The sequence below is a fragment of the Pseudophryne corroboree genome (genome assembly GCF_028390025.1).
Source record: "Pseudophryne corroboree isolate aPseCor3 chromosome 3 unlocalized genomic scaffold, aPseCor3.hap2 SUPER_3_unloc_21, whole genome shotgun sequence".
NCBI lineage: Eukaryota > Metazoa > Chordata > Amphibia > Anura > Myobatrachidae > Pseudophryne > Pseudophryne corroboree.
The window spans coordinates 142,488-161,009 of NW_026967510.1; the positions used below are offsets into that span (position 1 = coordinate 142,488).

Consider the following 18,522-nt stretch of genomic DNA (forward strand, 5'->3'; position numbering starts at 1 on the left):
GAAGAAGCCCAGACAGTCCCACTTCCATTATACCACCTGAATGTGACTGTCAGTGACCACCGTGCCATCACTTACCTGTATGCTTACACGAAACAGAATGATGGAACACTTACAAAGGTTTCTTCTGGTGTCCACTCCGAGATTAGACATTATGGCGTAATTACTCAGACGGGAATATAAAACAGATAAAAAAAATAAAAGCTTTAATGTAATAATTAGACGCAAACAAAAGCTTTTATTATGAAATCATACAGGGGAGTATCTGCACCATATAGATGTAACATACAACAAACCACCGCAGATGGAACCCGGGTGACTCTAATGCACATGGTAATGTACAGGGTATATATGGATAGGATCTTGTATCAGAAAACACTCAACACTCCTTATCAAGATGAGTGTCTGCAACAAGTTAGGCAAACTAGAAGTGAAAACACGTTCCAATGGCCGCCATATTGTCGTGCAGCAATACAGATTGTGGAAACTGGTATTAGACATTCACATTTACACAAAGAACAAGATACAAAATAAACAGCAGAAAAAAGACCTAAGCATTTGGGATGTATTATTTAGGAAGTAAATAGAGGTACATTAATGAAAAGTGTGAGTAGCAGTCACCAGTCTGCTTGTGAAGGTCTCTAGAGTGGTGGTCTTTTGGACTGTGCAAGGCAGTGAGTTCCATGGTCAGGACTGCAAAGCTAAAAGTTCAACCCATAAATGAATGACAGGAGATTCTTGGTACTGCTGGTAACAGTCCTTCATATGTAGAAGTAAGCAGGGCAGTAAGGACGCAGAAGCTGCTTCTAGTACCTTGGACCATGTAATGTTGTGCTGGGAAGGTCAGTTAGCCAATTATGAAATAGATTTTCCATCTTACAGGCAGCCGGTGAAGGGAGTAGAGAATGGGTGTTATGTGGCAGGAACGGGCGGGTTAGGTAACAGCTTGGCTGCTGCATTCTGTACTAGCTGCAAGCTCTGTAATTCTTTTGCTGGGTGACCCAGGTAGATGGCATTGCAGTAGTCTATGAACTTCTGAGGGAATGAAGTGCTTGATTCTGTCTATGGTCCACAGATGGAAGAATGTGGATTTGTATGTGGTGGATACCTGATGTCTGTGTCAGCCACATACCAGGACAACACAAAGATTCAGCACATGTTCAGTATTTTGCAATTCTGAACACCAAAGCATAAATCCAGATGGTTGGTAAAGCTGTAGTCTTGTCCTTTGTTGGGAAGCTTCTACTATGTTTCACAAAGACTGAGTCACAGCCAACTGGCATCATCCACCCCTGGCGCTCAGCTAGGATTGGTATTTGGTTCTCAGTACATGGAGCAAAAAGCAGGTAATCAGCATAGCAGTGGTAGACCAGGCCATGACGTCTGATTATCTCACCCAGTGGTAGCATGTATATTTTATAAAGCATAAGAGATAGGATTCACCCTTGAGGAACATTGGACGACAGTGATAATTATACTCCAGAAGATGGAAATGGTTCCGTACTTGGGTAATGTCTAATATGTTCAACAAGAGCGGATTTATTTCTCTCACAGCATGAAAATGGCTTCTCACCTGTGTGACTTCTCTGATGTGTGACAAGATCTGATTTCCGTACAAAACATTTCCCACACTCAGAACAGGAAAATGGCTTCTCACCTGTGTGACTTCTCTGATGTATAACAAGAGCTAATTTCTGTGTGAAACATTTCCTACACTCAAAACAGGAATATGGCTTCTCACCTGTGTGACTTCTCTGATGTGTGACAAGATCTGATTTCCGTACAAAACATTTCCCACACTCAGAACAGGAAAATGGCTTCTCACCTGTGTGACTTCTCTGATGTAAAACAAGATCTGATTTCCGTACAAAACATTTCCCACACTCAGAACAGGAAAATGGCTTCTCACCTGTGTGACTTCTCTGATGTAAAACAAGATGTGATTTCTGTGCAAAACATTTCCCACACTCAGAACAGGAAAATGGCTTCTCACCTGTGTGACTTCTCTGATGTAAAACAAGATGTGATTTCTGTGCAAAACATTTCCCACACTCAGAACAGTAAAATGGCTTCTCACCTGTGTGACTTCTCTGATGTAAAACAAGATTTGATTTCCGTACAAAACATTTCCCACACTCAGAACAGGAAAATGGCTTCTCACCTGCGTGACTTCTCTGATGTAAAACAAGATTTAATTTCCGTACAAAACATTTCCCACACTCAGAACAGGAAAATGGCTTCTCACCTGTGTGACTTCTCTGATGTATAACAAGAGCTGATTTCTGTGTGAAACATTTCCTACACTCAAAACAGGAATATGTCTTCTCACCTGTGTGACTACTCTGATGTGTGACAAGATTTGATTTCTGTGCAAAACATTTCCCACACTCAGAACAGGAATATGGCTTCTCACCTGTGTGACTTCTCTGATGTAAAACAAGATGTGATTTCCGTGCAAAACATTTCTTACACGCAGAACAGGAATACGGCTTCTCACCTGTATGACTTCTCTGATGTGTAACAAGAGCTGATTTATGTGTGAAACATTTCCTACACTCAAAACAGGAATATGGCTTCTCACCTGTGTGACTTCTCTGATGTGTGACAAGATTTGATTTCAGTGCAAAACATTTCCCACACTCAGAACAGGAATATGGCTTCTCACCTGTGTGACTTCTCTGATGTAAAACAAGATGTGATTTCTGTGCAAAACATTTCCCACACTCAGAACAGTAAAATGGCTTCTCACCTGTGTGACTTCTCTGATGTAAAACAAGATTTGATTTCCGTACAAAACATTTCCCACACTCAGAACAGGAAAATGGCTTCTCACCTGCGTGACTTCTCTGATGTAAAACAAGATTTAATTTCCGTACAAAACATTTCCCACACTCAGAACAGGAAAATGGCTTCTCACCTGTGTGACTTCTCTGATGTATAACAAGAGCTGATTTCTGTGTGAAACATTTCCTACACTCAAAACAGGAATATGTCTTCTCACCTGTGTGACTACTCTGATGTGTGACAAGATTTGATTTCTGTGCAAAACATTTCCCACACTCAGAACAGGAATATGGCTTCTCACCTGTGTGACTTCTCTGATGTAAAACAAGATGTGATTTCCGTGCAAAACATTTCTTACACGCAGAACAGGAATACGGCTTCTCACCTGTATGACTTCTCTGATGTGTAACAAGAGCTGATTTATGTGTGAAACATTTCCTACACTCAAAACAGGAATATGGCTTCTCACCTGTGTGACTTCTCTGATGTGTGACAAGATTTGATTTCAGTGCAAAACATTTCCCACACTCAGAACAGGAATATGGCTTCTCACCTGTGTGACTTCTCTGATGATTAACAAGATGTGATTTCCGTGGAAAACATTTCCCACACTCAGAACAGGAAAATGGCATCTCACCTGTGTGAGCATGCTGATGAATAACAAAATGTGAGCTATGTGCAAAACATTTCCCACACTCAGAACAGGAATATGGCTTCTCACCTGTGTGACTTCTCTGATGTATAACAAGAGCTGATTTCTGTGCAAAACATTTCCTACACTCAGAACATGGAAATGGCCTCTCACCTGCCTTAGCTGGCTGATTGGTAATACGCTTTGTGTTCTGTGTAAAACATTTGGCATCTATAGAACAGGGAAACACTGTATTTACTGTCAGAGCTGTAACAGATGCACCAATATCAGAGTGATCAGGAGAACATTTCCCAGTATCAGAGGGATCAGCTGATAGAGCTGGATGTATAATTGGGGTAATGGGGTTAGCTCCTGGAGAATCCTGTCTACTGTCGTTATCGGTTATTTCAGAATCCAGGGATAACATTAGATGTCCTTCTGAGATGTTCCTGCTTGTGTGTCCATCTGCTGGAAATAAAATACATTAATATATAAAATGAATAGACAAGACCCAGGGTGTTACAGGACACAATATATAATTCTATAAACTGACATTTTTTCCTGAAATCATTGCTTTTATGTTTATTAAAAAACAAAAAAAGCTAGGATGCTTAGACTGGAGCTTGATCAACATTGAACGCTCATGTGGGATTACTAGATGTGACATGGACGCTCATGTGGGAGTACTAGAGGTGACAAATGCAAAATCATGCACTTGGGTCTCAAAAATCCAAAGGCTAAATATAGTAGTAATGGCACTATACTGGAAACTACTGAGGAGGAAAGGGATCTAGGAGTCACTATTTCAGATGACTTATAGGCAGGTAAGCAATGTAACAAAGCAATGAGGAAGGCTAGTCAGATGCTTGGCTGCATTGGGAGAGGAATCAGCAGCAGAAAGAAAGAAGTAATAATGCCACTGTATAGGTCATTGGTATGGCCTCATCTAGAATACAGTGTTCAATTCTGGAGGCCATATCTTCAAAAGGATATTAATACATTAGAAACTGTACAAAGGAGGGCAACTAAAATGGTGCATGGCCTACATTACAAAACATACCCAGAAAGACTAAGAAATCTCAATATGTATAGTTTGGAGCAGAGAAGGGAAAGGGGGAACATGATAGAAACTTTCAAATATATCAAGGGTTTTAACAAAGTCCATTCTCCAAATGAAGAGAAGCAATAGAACACGGGGACATGCACTGAGACGGGAGTGGGGGGGGGTGGGGTTCAGGGGGAAATTTGCGGAAAAATTACTTCATAGAAAGGGTAGTGGACAAGTGGAATAGCCTCCCATCGGAGGTGGTAAAGGCTAAAACATTAGAGCAAATTAAACACGCATGGGATAGACATAAGGATATCCTTACAAAGAAATAAGGATCAAATAAGGTTAGAGATAAAAAGAATGTAAAAAAAAAAAAGGGGGGGGCAGACTAGATGGGCCAAGTGGTTCTTATCCGCCGTCAAATTCTATGTTTCTATGACATGGACGCTCATGTGGGATTACTAGAGGTTACATGGACGCTCATGTGGGATTACTAGAGGTGACACGGGCGCTCGTGGGATTACTAGAGGTGACACGGGCGCTCATGTGGGATTACTAGAGGTGACACGGACGCTCATGTGGGATTACTAGAGGTGACATGGACGCTCATGTGGGATTACTAGAGGTGACATGGACGCTCATGTGGGATTACTAGAGGTGACATGGACACTCGTAGGTTTACTAGAGGTGACATGGGCGCTCATGTGGGATTACTAGAGGTGACATGGACGCTCATGTGGGATTACTAGAGGTGACATGGACGCTCATGTGGGATTACTAGAGGTGACATGGACGCTCATGTGGGATTTCTAGAGGTGACACGGACGCTCATGTGGGATTACTAGAGGTTACATGGACACTCATGTGGGATTACTAGAGGTGACATGGGCGCTCATATGGGATTACTAGAGGTGACATGAACGCTCATGTGGGATTACTATAGGTGACATGGGTTTTGCAATAATAAAACAGCAAAGAAGAGAAAGTGCTGTCCTGCTTGCGCAATAATAATAGGATTTTAATATACCTACCGGTAAATCCTTATTTCGTAGTCCGTAGAGGATGTTGGGGATGCATCAAAGACCATGGGGTATAGATAGGTCCTGTGGAGCCTTGGGTACTATAAAATTTGAATAGTGTGGGTTGGCTGCTCCCTCTATGCCACTCCTCCAGACCTCATTTTAGGAACTGTGCCTGAGGAGATGGACAACCTCGAGAGAGGATACTACAAAACTGTGTGGTGAGATTTCACCAAATCACACTGAATTTATAATATGCAACCACATGTAACTCAATGAAAACATGTCAGTATACATGACCAAAGAGTGGCAACAAATGCTGCCATTACTGAACAAGTAACAACCGTGCAGGAAAACATCAGCACTGGGCGGGCGCCCAACATCCTCTATGGACTACGAGAAAAGGATTTACCGGTAGGTATATTAAAATCCTATTTTCTCTTATGTCCTAGAGGATGTTGGGGATGCATCAAAGACCATGGAGCCTATACCAAAGCTCCCACTAGGGGAGGGAAAGTGCTGATGTACCCTGCAAACTAATTGACCCAACTGGAGGTCATCAGAGGCCAAAGTATCAAACTTGTAGAACTTAGCAAATGCGTTTGATCCTGCTCACGTAGCTGCTCAGGAAATTTGAAGTGCGGAGACACCTCGGGCAGATGTCCAGGAAGAGCCCACTATACGAGTAGAGTGATGCTTTACCGATTTAGGTTCCGGCAAACCTGCCGCAGAAAACATGCTGAATAGTACATTCGATCCAGCGAGAAAGAGTCTGCTTAGAAGCAGCACACCCAATTTTAATCGGTATCATGAAGTACAAAAAATGCTTCCGACTTTATAAGAGGAGCAGTCCTCTTCACATATACCTTCAAAGCCCGGACCACGTCCAAGGACTTACTGAAGTAGAAATGTCAGTAGCCACTGACACCACAACAGGTTGGTTGATATGAGAAACCGACACAACCCTAGGAAGGAATTGTTGACGCGTCCTTAGCGCAACTCAAAACTCATGAAAAAACAAAGAGGGCTCTTGTGGGATAAGGCCCAACATTCCAACACCCGCCTTGCGGATGCCAATGCTAACAAAGTGATCAGCTTTCATGTAAGAAACTGAAATTCTGCCTCTCATAAAGGTTCAATGAATCTGAATGCAGGACTTGTAACATAACAGAAACATCCTATGGCTCCGTAGGAGGCACACAAAAAAAAAAAAAAAAAGGAGGCTGTATCCGCAGAACCCCTTTCAAGAACGTCTGCACCGCAGGAAACGCAGCCAATGGTTTCCGGAAGAAAAAACAAACAAGGCCGAAAACTGGACCTTGAGCAAGCCTAATCATAGGCCCACAACCACACGGGACTGTGGAAAGAGAAGGAAAAGACCTACGTGGAACCCCACTAAAGGAAGTTTCTTGGATGTACACCAAGACATCTTTTCTCCAATAACCATGTCACGATCCAGGTAATTCCTTATTAGTATTTACCTTCCAAATGCCTCCCGAGACTGTCCCTGTGGCCGCTGTGCGCGTCTGGGTGCATGTGATTCTGCTACTGCGGCCTTTATCGCCATTGTTACACATTTCCTATAGTAGTTTATTCCCCTTCTGTGTGTGTTCATGGGCGCAGCCATGTTGGACTTCAGTCACATGACATTGTTTCTCCTATCCACGGTGCTGACAAGTGCTGGAGCCTAATTGCCCACCAATCCCTGCTAACCTGTGGGTTTAAATAGCCTGTCCCAGCATTGAAGGATGTCAGTGCTTCAATTGTCTTCAGTGATTCCAGTGTGCAGTTCTCCTATGGACTTTCTCTGCGGTACAGCCTGACTTCCTGGTGATTACACTCTGCAGTGTAACCCGACACTCCAGTGATTAACCCTCTACAGTCTACCCTGATTCACCTGTGTCTGAACTCCGGCTTTCCAGCAGCCATTCTCCAGCTTCTTCTACAGCTCTCCAGCGATCCCCAGCATCACATCATGCTTCACCTGTGCTTCTAAGTACAATAGTGCATTTCTATCTGCGAACCCCAGCTTCACTCAAAGATTACCAACGATCCCCAGCATCACTTTATGCTTCACCTGTGCTTCTAAGTACAATTGTGCATACCACTTATACTTCAGATTACTGGTCACAACCAGTAATATTTCAGAGACTCTCTTGTTACTGTTTTTGTTTGGTTGCACATTATCTGACTTTTCGTTTAATAAAAGCATTTAAAGATATTCCTGTTGTCGTGGTCACGCCTTCGGGCATTTGGTATACAGCTTCTACGTATGTCCAGGAGTCCCACAGCTCCTCCTAAATTCAAGTACCCGTCAGCCTCTACAACTGAGGCTCCCAGTCACGGTCACCAGCCCTCAGTTGTGACAGTAAGCACTGACCTAATGGATCTGGCCGGAGACCAGGCCCAAGCGTTTAACCTGATGCAACAACTTGCAGCACGCTTAGAACTTCTGGAGGCTGCACAGGGTCAAGTTATTCGCTGTCTCCAGGACCTTTCCACCCGGCTGGATGGAATCCAAGTAACCCTTCATGGTTCAGGGGCGGCCAGTGTTGTGACTCTCAGTCAACTGTTGGTTCAGTTACAAGACCTTCTCTCTAGCATCGTTCCAGTTATTTCAAAGTGTCTCTGTGATACTCCTATTATCTCTGCTCCCATCTCCATGAAAGCCTTCCCACAGTTTGCTGAGAACAAGGATGCTACAGCTGCCAATCTCTCTATGTCCAAGTCGTTTCCCCTTGCTCCAAGAAAAGATAAGTTCCGGAGTAAGCCACGGTCTAGACTTTCTGAAGAGGAACGCAAGCGTCGCATGCAGTTTCAACTCTGCTTCTACTGTGGGGGTTCTGATCACTTTATTAAAGACTGTTCTCTCCGTAAGCCAAGGAAGTGGGATAGATCTCCACATCACAGCATTCATAGTTACAAACCTTCCTATGTGGAATCTTCAGCTCCTTCTGATCCGGTCAAGAAAAATATAAAAGTTGATCAAAGAAAAACCCAATTCTACAATTGGGGTCCTGTGTCCAGGAGCCCCATTTCCAATTCCGGGAAACAAAAAGAGATTTAATGAGACTTTCTTCACTAAAGGGAAATCCAATTCAGCAGCCCAAGACGGGGCGTCTGTTTCTGCAGCCCCAGGAGGGGTATCCAATGTTCAAGCTCAACTAGCGGCATATGCGTCTTCTCAAAAAGGAGTTTCTGATCTGTCAACTCCAGGAGGGGTGCAGGAGAAAACAACCCTGAGAGAGGTGTCTGATTCGTCAACCCCAGGAGGGGTCACCGAAATTTCAGCCCCAAGGGAAGTATCCAGAGCAGAGTTCCCAGATGGAAATTTTTGTGCTACAGATACAGTTATGAACTCCTGTTTGCCGTTTTCAGAGAGCACCACCCTGTTGGCATCCAGCATGGACCAGGTCCTGGATGGTCTAACTGAACACTTGGATACCACTCATTCCGTTTCCAACCGGATTCTGACTCCTTCGGTTCCAGCTGATTCCAGTAAGCCTCTTTGGTTCCAGCCGATTCCAGTAAGCTTCCACCGGTTCCAGCCGGGTCAAGCTTTTCCGGACCCAATCCTGTCCCATCCGTCTGTCCGGATCAACCTCCTTCGGTTCCAGACGATTCCAGCACCTTCCAATCTAATCAAGTCCTATCCGTCAGTCCAAAGACTCCTCTGGTTCCAGCCAGTTCAAGTTCATCAGGATTCAATTCAGATTCCGAAGGTGAATTTGTTGATGACTCAAGCTGCATTATGGGAGGTCCTGCTCTTTCCTGTTATGCTTTCACGCATGAAGAGGTTCCAGAATTACCAAAAAGCTCTACAGGTCTCTGTATGAAAAGTCCTCGTTATAGAACAAGATTTCATTTAAGCCTTAGTGGAGTGCTAGCTTCAAAAGCACAATTTTCTCGTACTTCTAATCCAGGAAAGGAACCTTCTACATGTTATTCCTCAGTCCTTTCAGATGAAGAAGATTGGGATGACTTCTAGCAATCCAGTTGCTTCAGGCTTTCCACGCCAGATTTCCTCCTCAAGCCTAAGTAGTGTCTTGGGGCCACTCCTAAAGGGGAGGGTACTGTCACGATCCAGGTAATTCCTTATTAGTATTTACCTTCCAAATGCCTCCTGAGACTGTCCCTGTGGCCACTGTGCGTGTCTGGGCGCATGTGATTCTGCTACTGCGGCCTTCATCGCCATTGTTACACATTTCCTATAGTAGTTTATTCCCCTTCTGTGTGTGTTCATGGGCGCAGCCATGTTGGACTTCAGTCACATGACATTGTTTCTCCTATCCACGGTGCTGACAAGTGCTGGAGCCTAATTGCCCACCAATCCCTGCTAACCTGTGGGTTTAAATAGCCTGTCCCAGCACTGAAGGATGTCAGTGCTTCAATTGTCTTCGGTGATTCCAGTGTGCAGTTCTATGGACTTTCTCTGCGGTACAGCCTGACTTCCTGGTGATTACACTCTGCAGTGTAACCCGACACTCCAGTGATTAACCCTCTACAGCCTACCCTGATTCACCTGTGTCTGAACTCCGGCTTTCCAGCAGCCATTCTCCAGCTTCTTCTACAGCTCTCCAGCGATCCCCAGCATCACATCATGCTTCACCTGTGCTTCTAAGTACAATAGTGCATTTCTATCTGCGAACCCCAGCTTCACTCAAAGATTACCAACGAACCCCAGCATCACTTTATGCTTCACCTGTGCTTCTAAGTACAATAGTGCATACCACTTATACTTCAGATTACTGGTCACAACCAGTAATATTTCAGAGACTCTCTTGTTACTGTTTTTGTTTGGTTGCACAGTATCTGACTTTTCGTTTAATGAAAGCATTTAAAGATATTCCTGTTGTCGTGGTCACGCCTTCGGGCATTTGTTATACAACTTCTACGTATGTCCAGGAGTCCCACAGCTCCTCCTAAATTCAAGTACCCGTCAGCCTCTACAACTGAGGCTCCCAGTCACGGTCACAAGCCCTCAGTTGTGACAAACCATGGTAAAGTCTTGACGTGACTCCATCCCCTGTCCGAATAGCATAGGGATGACTTTGCTCGGAATACCATTCCGAGCTAATATCAGCCGCACAACTTCCATATCATCAAACGGATATGCGATAAGTGTTTAATAAGAACTGGCCCCTTCAGACGCAGGTCCTTTTGACGATGCGGAAACCTTCGAACCTTTGGAAGTAACCCAAGAGCCTGAAAACAAGCTCTCCTTGGCCATCCCAGGGCAATGAGGGACGCCAGATTTTATGTTCCATTAAGTGTAACTGGAGAGAACACCTCCACTGACTAAACGCCCCTGGAACCAACAGAGGGCTGACTGCCACTGAATGTGGGTTTGTTCTGGAACCCAGTGTTCAAAACTTTATTTTGAGATGAAACATTCGTTCCACCCTACAGAGGAACGTACCAAATGTTTTAGATTTTTGACGTAAACTATGTCAGTCCGACCTTCGTTACAGAATGCTTGTGCGAAGAAGTCAGACATGTCGTGGAAGTTCTCCCCTTGCGCGAATGTCTGTCAAACTTTCTCCTGAGAGAGGAGGATCCAGGTACGACTTCTGAACCTGCGTTCCTCGAGTAGATGGAACCATTTTACCCCTTTTCAGGGAATGAAATCTAGGTGGAAGCTCAACGGCGTACTCACCGTTACATCCCAAGATGTGCTTTGAACACTTGTCCTAGAGATTTCGCTAGAAGAACTCGTTCTGGAATCATTAAATTACGCCACAGCAGTGCTGTGAGATATTACGGGATTAGGGAAGATGTGAACATCTGGACAAGGACCCTCTGCAATTACAGAGGCCTAAGAACCTCCAGAACTGATAACAGTGCCGCATTGCCAACCATATGTAGGTATGACGCAGAGGTCAAGTGGGAAGCGGGCCTAGCCCCGCCAGTCGTAGAGACTGCCTTTCCAAATGGAAAATAAGAATTTACTCACCGGTAATTCTATTTCTCGTAGTCCGTAGTGGATGCTGAGGACTCCGTAAAGGACCATAGGGAATAGACGGCTCCGTAGGAGACTGGGCACATCTAAAGAAAAATTTAGGACTATCTGGTGTGCACTGGCTCCTCCCCCTATGACCCTCCTCCAAGCCTCAGTTAGAACACTGTGCCCGGAAGAGCGAACACAATAAGGAAGGATTTTGAATCCCGGGTAAGACTCATACCAGCCACACCAATCACACCATATAACTCGTGATAGGAACCCCGGTTAACAGTATGATAACAACGGAGCCTCTGAACAGATGGCTCGCAATAACAACCCGATTTGAGTAACAGTAACTATTTACAAGTACTGCAGACAATCCGCACTTGGAATGGGCGCCCAGCATCCACTACGGACTACGAGAAATAGAATTACCGGTGAGTAAATTCTTATTTTCTCTGACGTCCTAGTGGATGCTGGGGACTCCGTAAGGACCATGGGGATTATACCAAAGCTCCCAAACGGGCAGGAGAGTGCGGATGACTCTGCAGCACCGAATGAGAGAACTCCAGGTCCTCCTCAGCCTGGGTATCAAATTTGTAGAATTTTGCAAACGTGTTTGCCCCTGACCAAGTAGCAACTCGGCAAAGTTGTAAAGCCGAGACCCCTCGGGCAGCCGCCCAAGATGAGCCCACCTTCCTTGTGGAATGGGCTTTTACAGATTTAGGCTGCGGTAATCCCACCGCAGAATGCGCCAGCTGAATAGTGCTACAAATCCAGCGCGCGATAGTCTGCTTAGAAGCAGGAGCACCCAGCTTATTGGGTGCATACAGGATAAACAGCGAGTCAGTTTTCCTGACTCCAGCCGTCCTGGAAACATAAATTTTCAGGGCCCTGACTATGTCCAGTAACTTGGAATCCTCCAAGTCCCTAGTAGCCGCAGGCACCACAATAGGTTGGTTCAAGTGAAAAGCTGATACCACCTTCGGGAGAAACTGAGGACGAGTTCTCAACTCTGCCCTATCCATATGAAAAATCAGATAAGGGCTTTTACAAGACAAAGCCGCCAACTCTGATACACGCCTGGCCGAAGCCAGGGCCAACAGCATGACCACTTTCCACGTGAGATATTTTAAATCCACAGTCTTAAGTGGCTCAAAACAATGTGATTTCAGGAACTCCAAAACCACATTGAGATCCCAAGGTGTCACCGGGGGCACAAAAGGAGGCTGAATATGCAGAACTCCTTTGACAAAAGTCTGAACTTCAGGCAGTGAAGCCAGTTCTTTCTGGAAGAAAATCGACAGAGCCGAAATCTGGACCTTAATGGACCCCAATTTGAGGCCCAACGTCACCCCTGCTTACATGAAATGCAGGAATCGACCCAGTTGAAATTCCTCCGTTGGGGCCTTTCTGGCCTCACACTAAGCAACATATTTCCGCCAAATGCGGTGATAATGTTTTGCAGTAACATCCTTCCTGGCCTTGATCAGGGTAGGGATGACTTCCTCCGGAATGCATTTTTCCTTCAGGATCCAGTGGTCAACCGCCATGCCGTCAAATGCAGCTGCGGTAAGTCTTGGAACAGGCAGGGCCCCTGCTGCAGCAGGTCCCGCCGTAGTGGTAGAGGCCATGGGTCCTCTGAAAGCATCTCTTGAAGTTCCAGGTACCAAGCTCTTCTTGGCCAATCCGGAACCACGAGTATAGTTTTCACTCCTCGCCTTCGTGTTATTCTCAGTACCTTGGGAATGAGAGGCAGAGGAGGAAACACAAACCGACTGGTACACCCACGGTGTTACTAGAGCGTCCACAGCGATCGCCTGAGGGTCCCTTGACCTGGCGCAATATCTTTTTAGCTTTTTGTTGAGGCGGGACGCCATTATGTCCACCTGTGGTCTTTCCCAACAGTTTACCAGCATTTGGAAGACTTCTGGATGAAGTCCCCATTCTCCCGGGTGGAGGTCGTGCCTGCTGAGGAAGTCTGCTTCCCAGTTGTCCACTCCCGGAATGAACACTGCTGTTAGTGCTAACACGTGATTTTCCACCCATCGGAGAATCCTTGTGGCTTCTGCCATTGCCCTCCTGCTTCTTGTGCCGCCCTGTCTGTTTACATGGGCGACCGCCGTGATGTTGTCTGATTGGATCAGTACCGGCTGGTTCTGAAGCAGGGGTCTTGCTTGGCTTAGGGCATTGTAAATGGCCCTTAGCTCAAGAACATTTATGTGAAGTGAAATCTCCTGAGTTGACCACAGTTCTTGGAAATTTCTTCCCTGTGTGACTGCCCCCCAGCCCCGAAGGCTGGCATCCGTGGTCACCAGGACCCAGTCCTGTATTCCGAATCTGAGGCCCTCTAGTAGATGAGCCCTCTGTAGCCACCACAGCAGCGACACCCTGGTCCTTGCCGACAGGGTTATCCGCTGCTGCATCTGGAGATGGGACCCGGACCATTTGTCCAACAGGTCCCACTGGAAAATCCTTGCGTGGAACCTCCCGAATGGAATTGCTTCGTATGAAGCTACCATTTTTCCCAGGACTCGTGTGCATTGATGTACCGACACCTGTCCTGGCTTTAGGAGGTTTCTGACTAGAGATGACAACTCCTCGGCTTTTTCCACTGGAAGAAACACTTTTTTCTGGTCTGTGTCCAGAATCATTCCCAGAAACAGAAGACGTGTCGTCGGGACCAGCTGTGACTTTGGAATATTGAGAATCCAGCCGTGCTGTTGCAGCACTTCCCGAGAAAGTGCTATCCCCACTACCAACTGTTCCTTGGACCTCGCCTTTATCAGGAGATCATCCAAGTACGGGATAATTAAAACTCCCTTCTTGCGAAGGAGTATCATCATTTCGACCATTACCTTGGTAAAGACCCTCGGTGCCGTGGATAACCCAAACGGCAGCGTCTGGAACTGATAGTGACAGTCCTGTACCACAAATCTGAGGTACTCCTGGTGAGGGTAAATGGGGACATGCAGGTACGCATCCTTGATGTCCAGGGAGACCCTGTAATCCCCCTCGTCCAGGTTCGCAATAACCGCCCTGAGCGATTCCATCTTGAACTTGAAACTTTTAAAATAAGTGTTCAAGGATTTTAAATTTAAGATGGGTCTCACCGAATCGTCCGGTTTCGGTACCACAAACATAGTGGAATAGTAACCCTTCCCTTGTTGAAGGAGGGGTACCTTGACAATCACTTGCTGTGAATACAGTTTTTGAATAGCCACCAACACTGCCTCCCTGGCAGAGGGAGTTGCCGGTAAGGCAGATTTTAGGAAACAGCGTAGGGGGGGGGGACGGCACACGTCTCGAATTCCAGCCTGTACCCCTGCGATAATACTTGAAGGACTCGGGGATCCACCTGTGAGAGCCCACTGTGCGCTGAAATTCCTGAGACGGGCCCCCACCGTACCCGGATCCGCCTGAGCAGCCCCAGCGTCATGCTGTGGACTTACCGGACGCAGGGGAGGACTTCTGCTCTTGGGAACTAGCTGTGTGCTGCAGCTTTTTCCCTCTACCTTTGCCTCTCGGCAGTAAGGATGAGCCTCTAGCCCTCTTGCTTTTCTGGGGCCGAAAGGACTGTACCCGATAAATACGGTGCTTTCTTTTGCTGTGGGGTAGACTGTGGCAAAAAAGTCGATTTCCCAGCAGTAGCTGTGGAAACGAGATCTGAAAGACCCTCCCCAAACAGTTCCACCCCCTTATAGGGCAAAACTTCCATGTGCCGTTTCGAGTCGGCATCGCCTGACCATTGCCGTGTCCATAACCCCCATCTGGCGGCAATGGACATAGCGCTTATTTTTGATGCCAGCCGGCAAATATCCCTCTGTGCATCACGCATGTATAAGACTGCATCTTTTATATGCTCTATCGTCAGCAAAATATTGTCCCTATCCATAGTATCCATATTATCCCGACAGGGAATCTGACCAAGCAGCTGCAGCACTGCACATCCATGCCGATGCAATAGCTGGTCTCAATATAATGCCTGAGTGTGTGTATATATAGCTTTAAAGGTTGTTTACTGCTTTCTATCAGCAGGTTCCTTTAGGGCGGCCATATCCGGAGACGGTAGTGCCACCTTTTTTGATAAGCGTGTCAGTGCTTTATCTACCCTAGGGGGTGTTTCCCAACGTGACCTATCCTCTGGCGGGAAAGGGTACGCTGCCAATAACCGTTTAGAAATGATCAATTTCTTATCTGGGGAAGTCCACGCTTCCTCACACACCTCATTTAATTCCTCAGATGCAGGAAAAACTACAGGTAGTTTTTTCTCACCAAACATAATACCATTTTTTGTGGTACCTGGGGTATTATCAGAAATGTGTAATACATTTTTCATTGCCTCAATCATGTAACGGGTGGACCTATTGGAGGGTACACTAGTCTCATCGTCGTCGACACTGGAGTCGGTATCCGTGTCGACATCTGTGTCTGTCATCTGAGGTAGCGGGCGTTTTAAAGCCCCTGATGACATTTGAGACGCTGGAACAGGCACAAGCTGAGTAGCCGGCTGTCCTATGTCGTCAAACCTTTTATGTAAGGAGTTGACACTGTCACGTAATTCCTTCCATAAGTCCATCCACACAGGTGTCGACCCCACAGGGGGTGACATCACATTCACAGGCATTTGCTCCGCCTCCACATCATTTTCCTCATCATACATGTCGACACAGCAGTACCGACACACAGCACACACACAGGGAATGCTCTGACAGAGGACAGGACCCCACAAAGCCCTTTGGGGAGACAGAGGGAGAGTATGCCAGCACACACCAGAGCACTATATACCACAGGGATATCACCTATAAAGAGTGTTTTCCCCTTATAGCTGCATATATATTATTATACTGCACCTAATTTGTGCCCCCCCTCTTTTACCCTTTCCGTAGTGCAGGACTGCAGGGGAGAGCCAGGGAGCGATCCTTCCAGCGGAGCTGTGAGGGAAAATGGTGCCGGTGTGCTGAGGGAGATGGCTCCGCCCCTTTTTCGGCTGGCTTTCTCCCGCTATTTTAAGAATTCTGGCAGGGGTTAATTAACACCTATATAGCCCCTGGGGTTATATATGGCATCAGTTTGCCAGCCAAGGTGTTCTTTATTGCTTCTTAATTCCCCCCCCCCCCAGCGCCCTGCACCCATCAGTGACCGCAGTGTGTGGTGTGCATGAGGAGCAATGGCGCACAGCTGCAGTGCTGTGCGCTGCCTTGAAGACAGAAGTCTTCAGCCGCCGATTTTCCGGACCACCTTCTTGCTTCTGGCTCTGTAAGGGGGACGGCGGCGCGGCTCCAGGAACGGACGACGAGGTCGGGTCCTGTGTTCGATCCCTCTGGAGCTAATGGTGTCCAGTAGCCTAAGAAGCCCAAGCTACCACCACTTAGGTAGGTTCGCTTCTTCTCCCCTTAGTCCCTCATTGCAGTGAGCCTGTTGCCAGCAGGTCTCACTGTAAAATAAAAAACCTAAACTATACTTTCTTTCTAGGTGCTCAGGAGAGCCCCTAGTGTGCAACCAGCTCCGCCGGGCACAGAAATCTAACTGAGGCTTGGAGGAGGGTCATAGGGGGAGGAGCCAGTGCACACCAGATAGTCCTAAATCTATCTTTAGATGTGCCCAGTCTCCTGCGGAGCCGTCTATTCCCCATGGTCCTTACGGAGTCCCCAGCATCCACTAGGACGTCAGAGAAATCAGAGATTTAGTTTCCAAATTTCTTTTGATAATTCCGCCAGGTGGGAGCCAGTTAAGTTATTGACTTGCGACCGTAGGTAATGCATACCCATAGCGGATCCCTGTCTCCCACCTGAGTGGACTTCCAGGGGGAAGCGTCATGTGAAAATAGTAGGTGGAACAGATGTCGTATTCTGTTCCTGCCCCTCCTTTCCCGAAAAAAAGGCGGGGACCTCGGGACCTTACCGTTATCCCGCCCCTAGGGTCAAGAAAAGAGCATCCCTACCAATCGAACATTTATATACATATATAAAATTCTAACAGAGGTCCTGCATACTTTCCAATAGTACTGGAAACCCATGCACCCACAATAGGTGGCCTGAAGACAGTTTTACTGGCCGAGTATATAAATGGGAGTGTAGGCTCAAGTATGCGGCCAGCCTGTTCTTTCAGTGATGCTGAACCGGGGACGGGTCAGGTAATAGTAATCTGATAATCTGGACACAGCGGTGTGCACCACAGGAGAAATCTCCCAATATGTCTTATCCTTTTCAGGACACGGCTAAGCCGTGAAAATACCCTTAAGAATCAGGACTTATGTGCCTGGGATTTTCCAGGCGTGTTCAAACATAGCATCAGAAATAGGGGATGTTATCACAGGCTTCGTATTTATAGTAAAATAATCTCTCATCTCCTGTACAGGAGTGTAACAGCGATTTCTAACTCTTCCCCGAAGTTTGCATCATAGTTTGAATACACTTTGCTAGGATAGCATTCTGTCTACAGATCCCCTCTCACGTCCCCGTGTCGACTTCTGACGACTTGCATTATACGTGTAAAAGCACGCTTCGAGGGACATGAGGGGTCTAAAGAAGTTTTCAAATTGTATAAATATATCATTCAACTGAGAAATTATAAACTTAACTTCTGTAAATCCTCATCATGGGGACCAGGAGACATGACACCGTCCTGTCTTACTGACATGAAGCAATAGCTGAATTACATTCTGCATTGACTGATGTATATATATATGTTCCTTATAGACATGATATACTGTAATGTTACACATACACAGATACACAGTTTGTATACTGATTTATCAGATTAATCGGACAGGAATTCATACAGTGCACATCCTCTGATATACTCTTTAGACTGATAATGTGAACTTTCACCCTCATACCCAGACGGTCTGCAACATTTACCTCAGAGAATAATCAGATCAATACAGAAGTATGAACCAGCCACATACCAGCGCTACTAGAAACTTTTTTTATAACCTTCCACTGAATTAATACATTAACATCATCCCAAAATACATCCCCCTATACTTATAACACCCTGTTACCAGTGAGTTATGAGCAGCGGTGCAAGTATGCGGGTACGGGCAGGAACGGCGTACCCTTAAGAATTTAGCCGTGGGTATGCCGTACCCACACCGACG

General features: G+C 46.1%; 1 protein-coding gene across 1 annotated transcript in view; it reads right to left on the minus strand.

Annotated features, from left to right (window-relative positions):
• Window positions 1–225: 225 nt before the first annotated feature.
• Window positions 226–18,522, minus strand: part of LOC134983706 (zinc finger protein 585A-like) — a 109,206-nt gene continuing 90,909 nt past the window's right edge. The window contains exon 2 of the mRNA XM_063949361.1: window positions 226–3,418. Coding sequence (XP_063805431.1) covers window positions 1,470–3,418 — 1,949 coding nt within the window. The 3' untranslated portion in view covers window positions 226–1,469. The remainder of the gene's footprint in view (window positions 3,419–18,522) is intronic.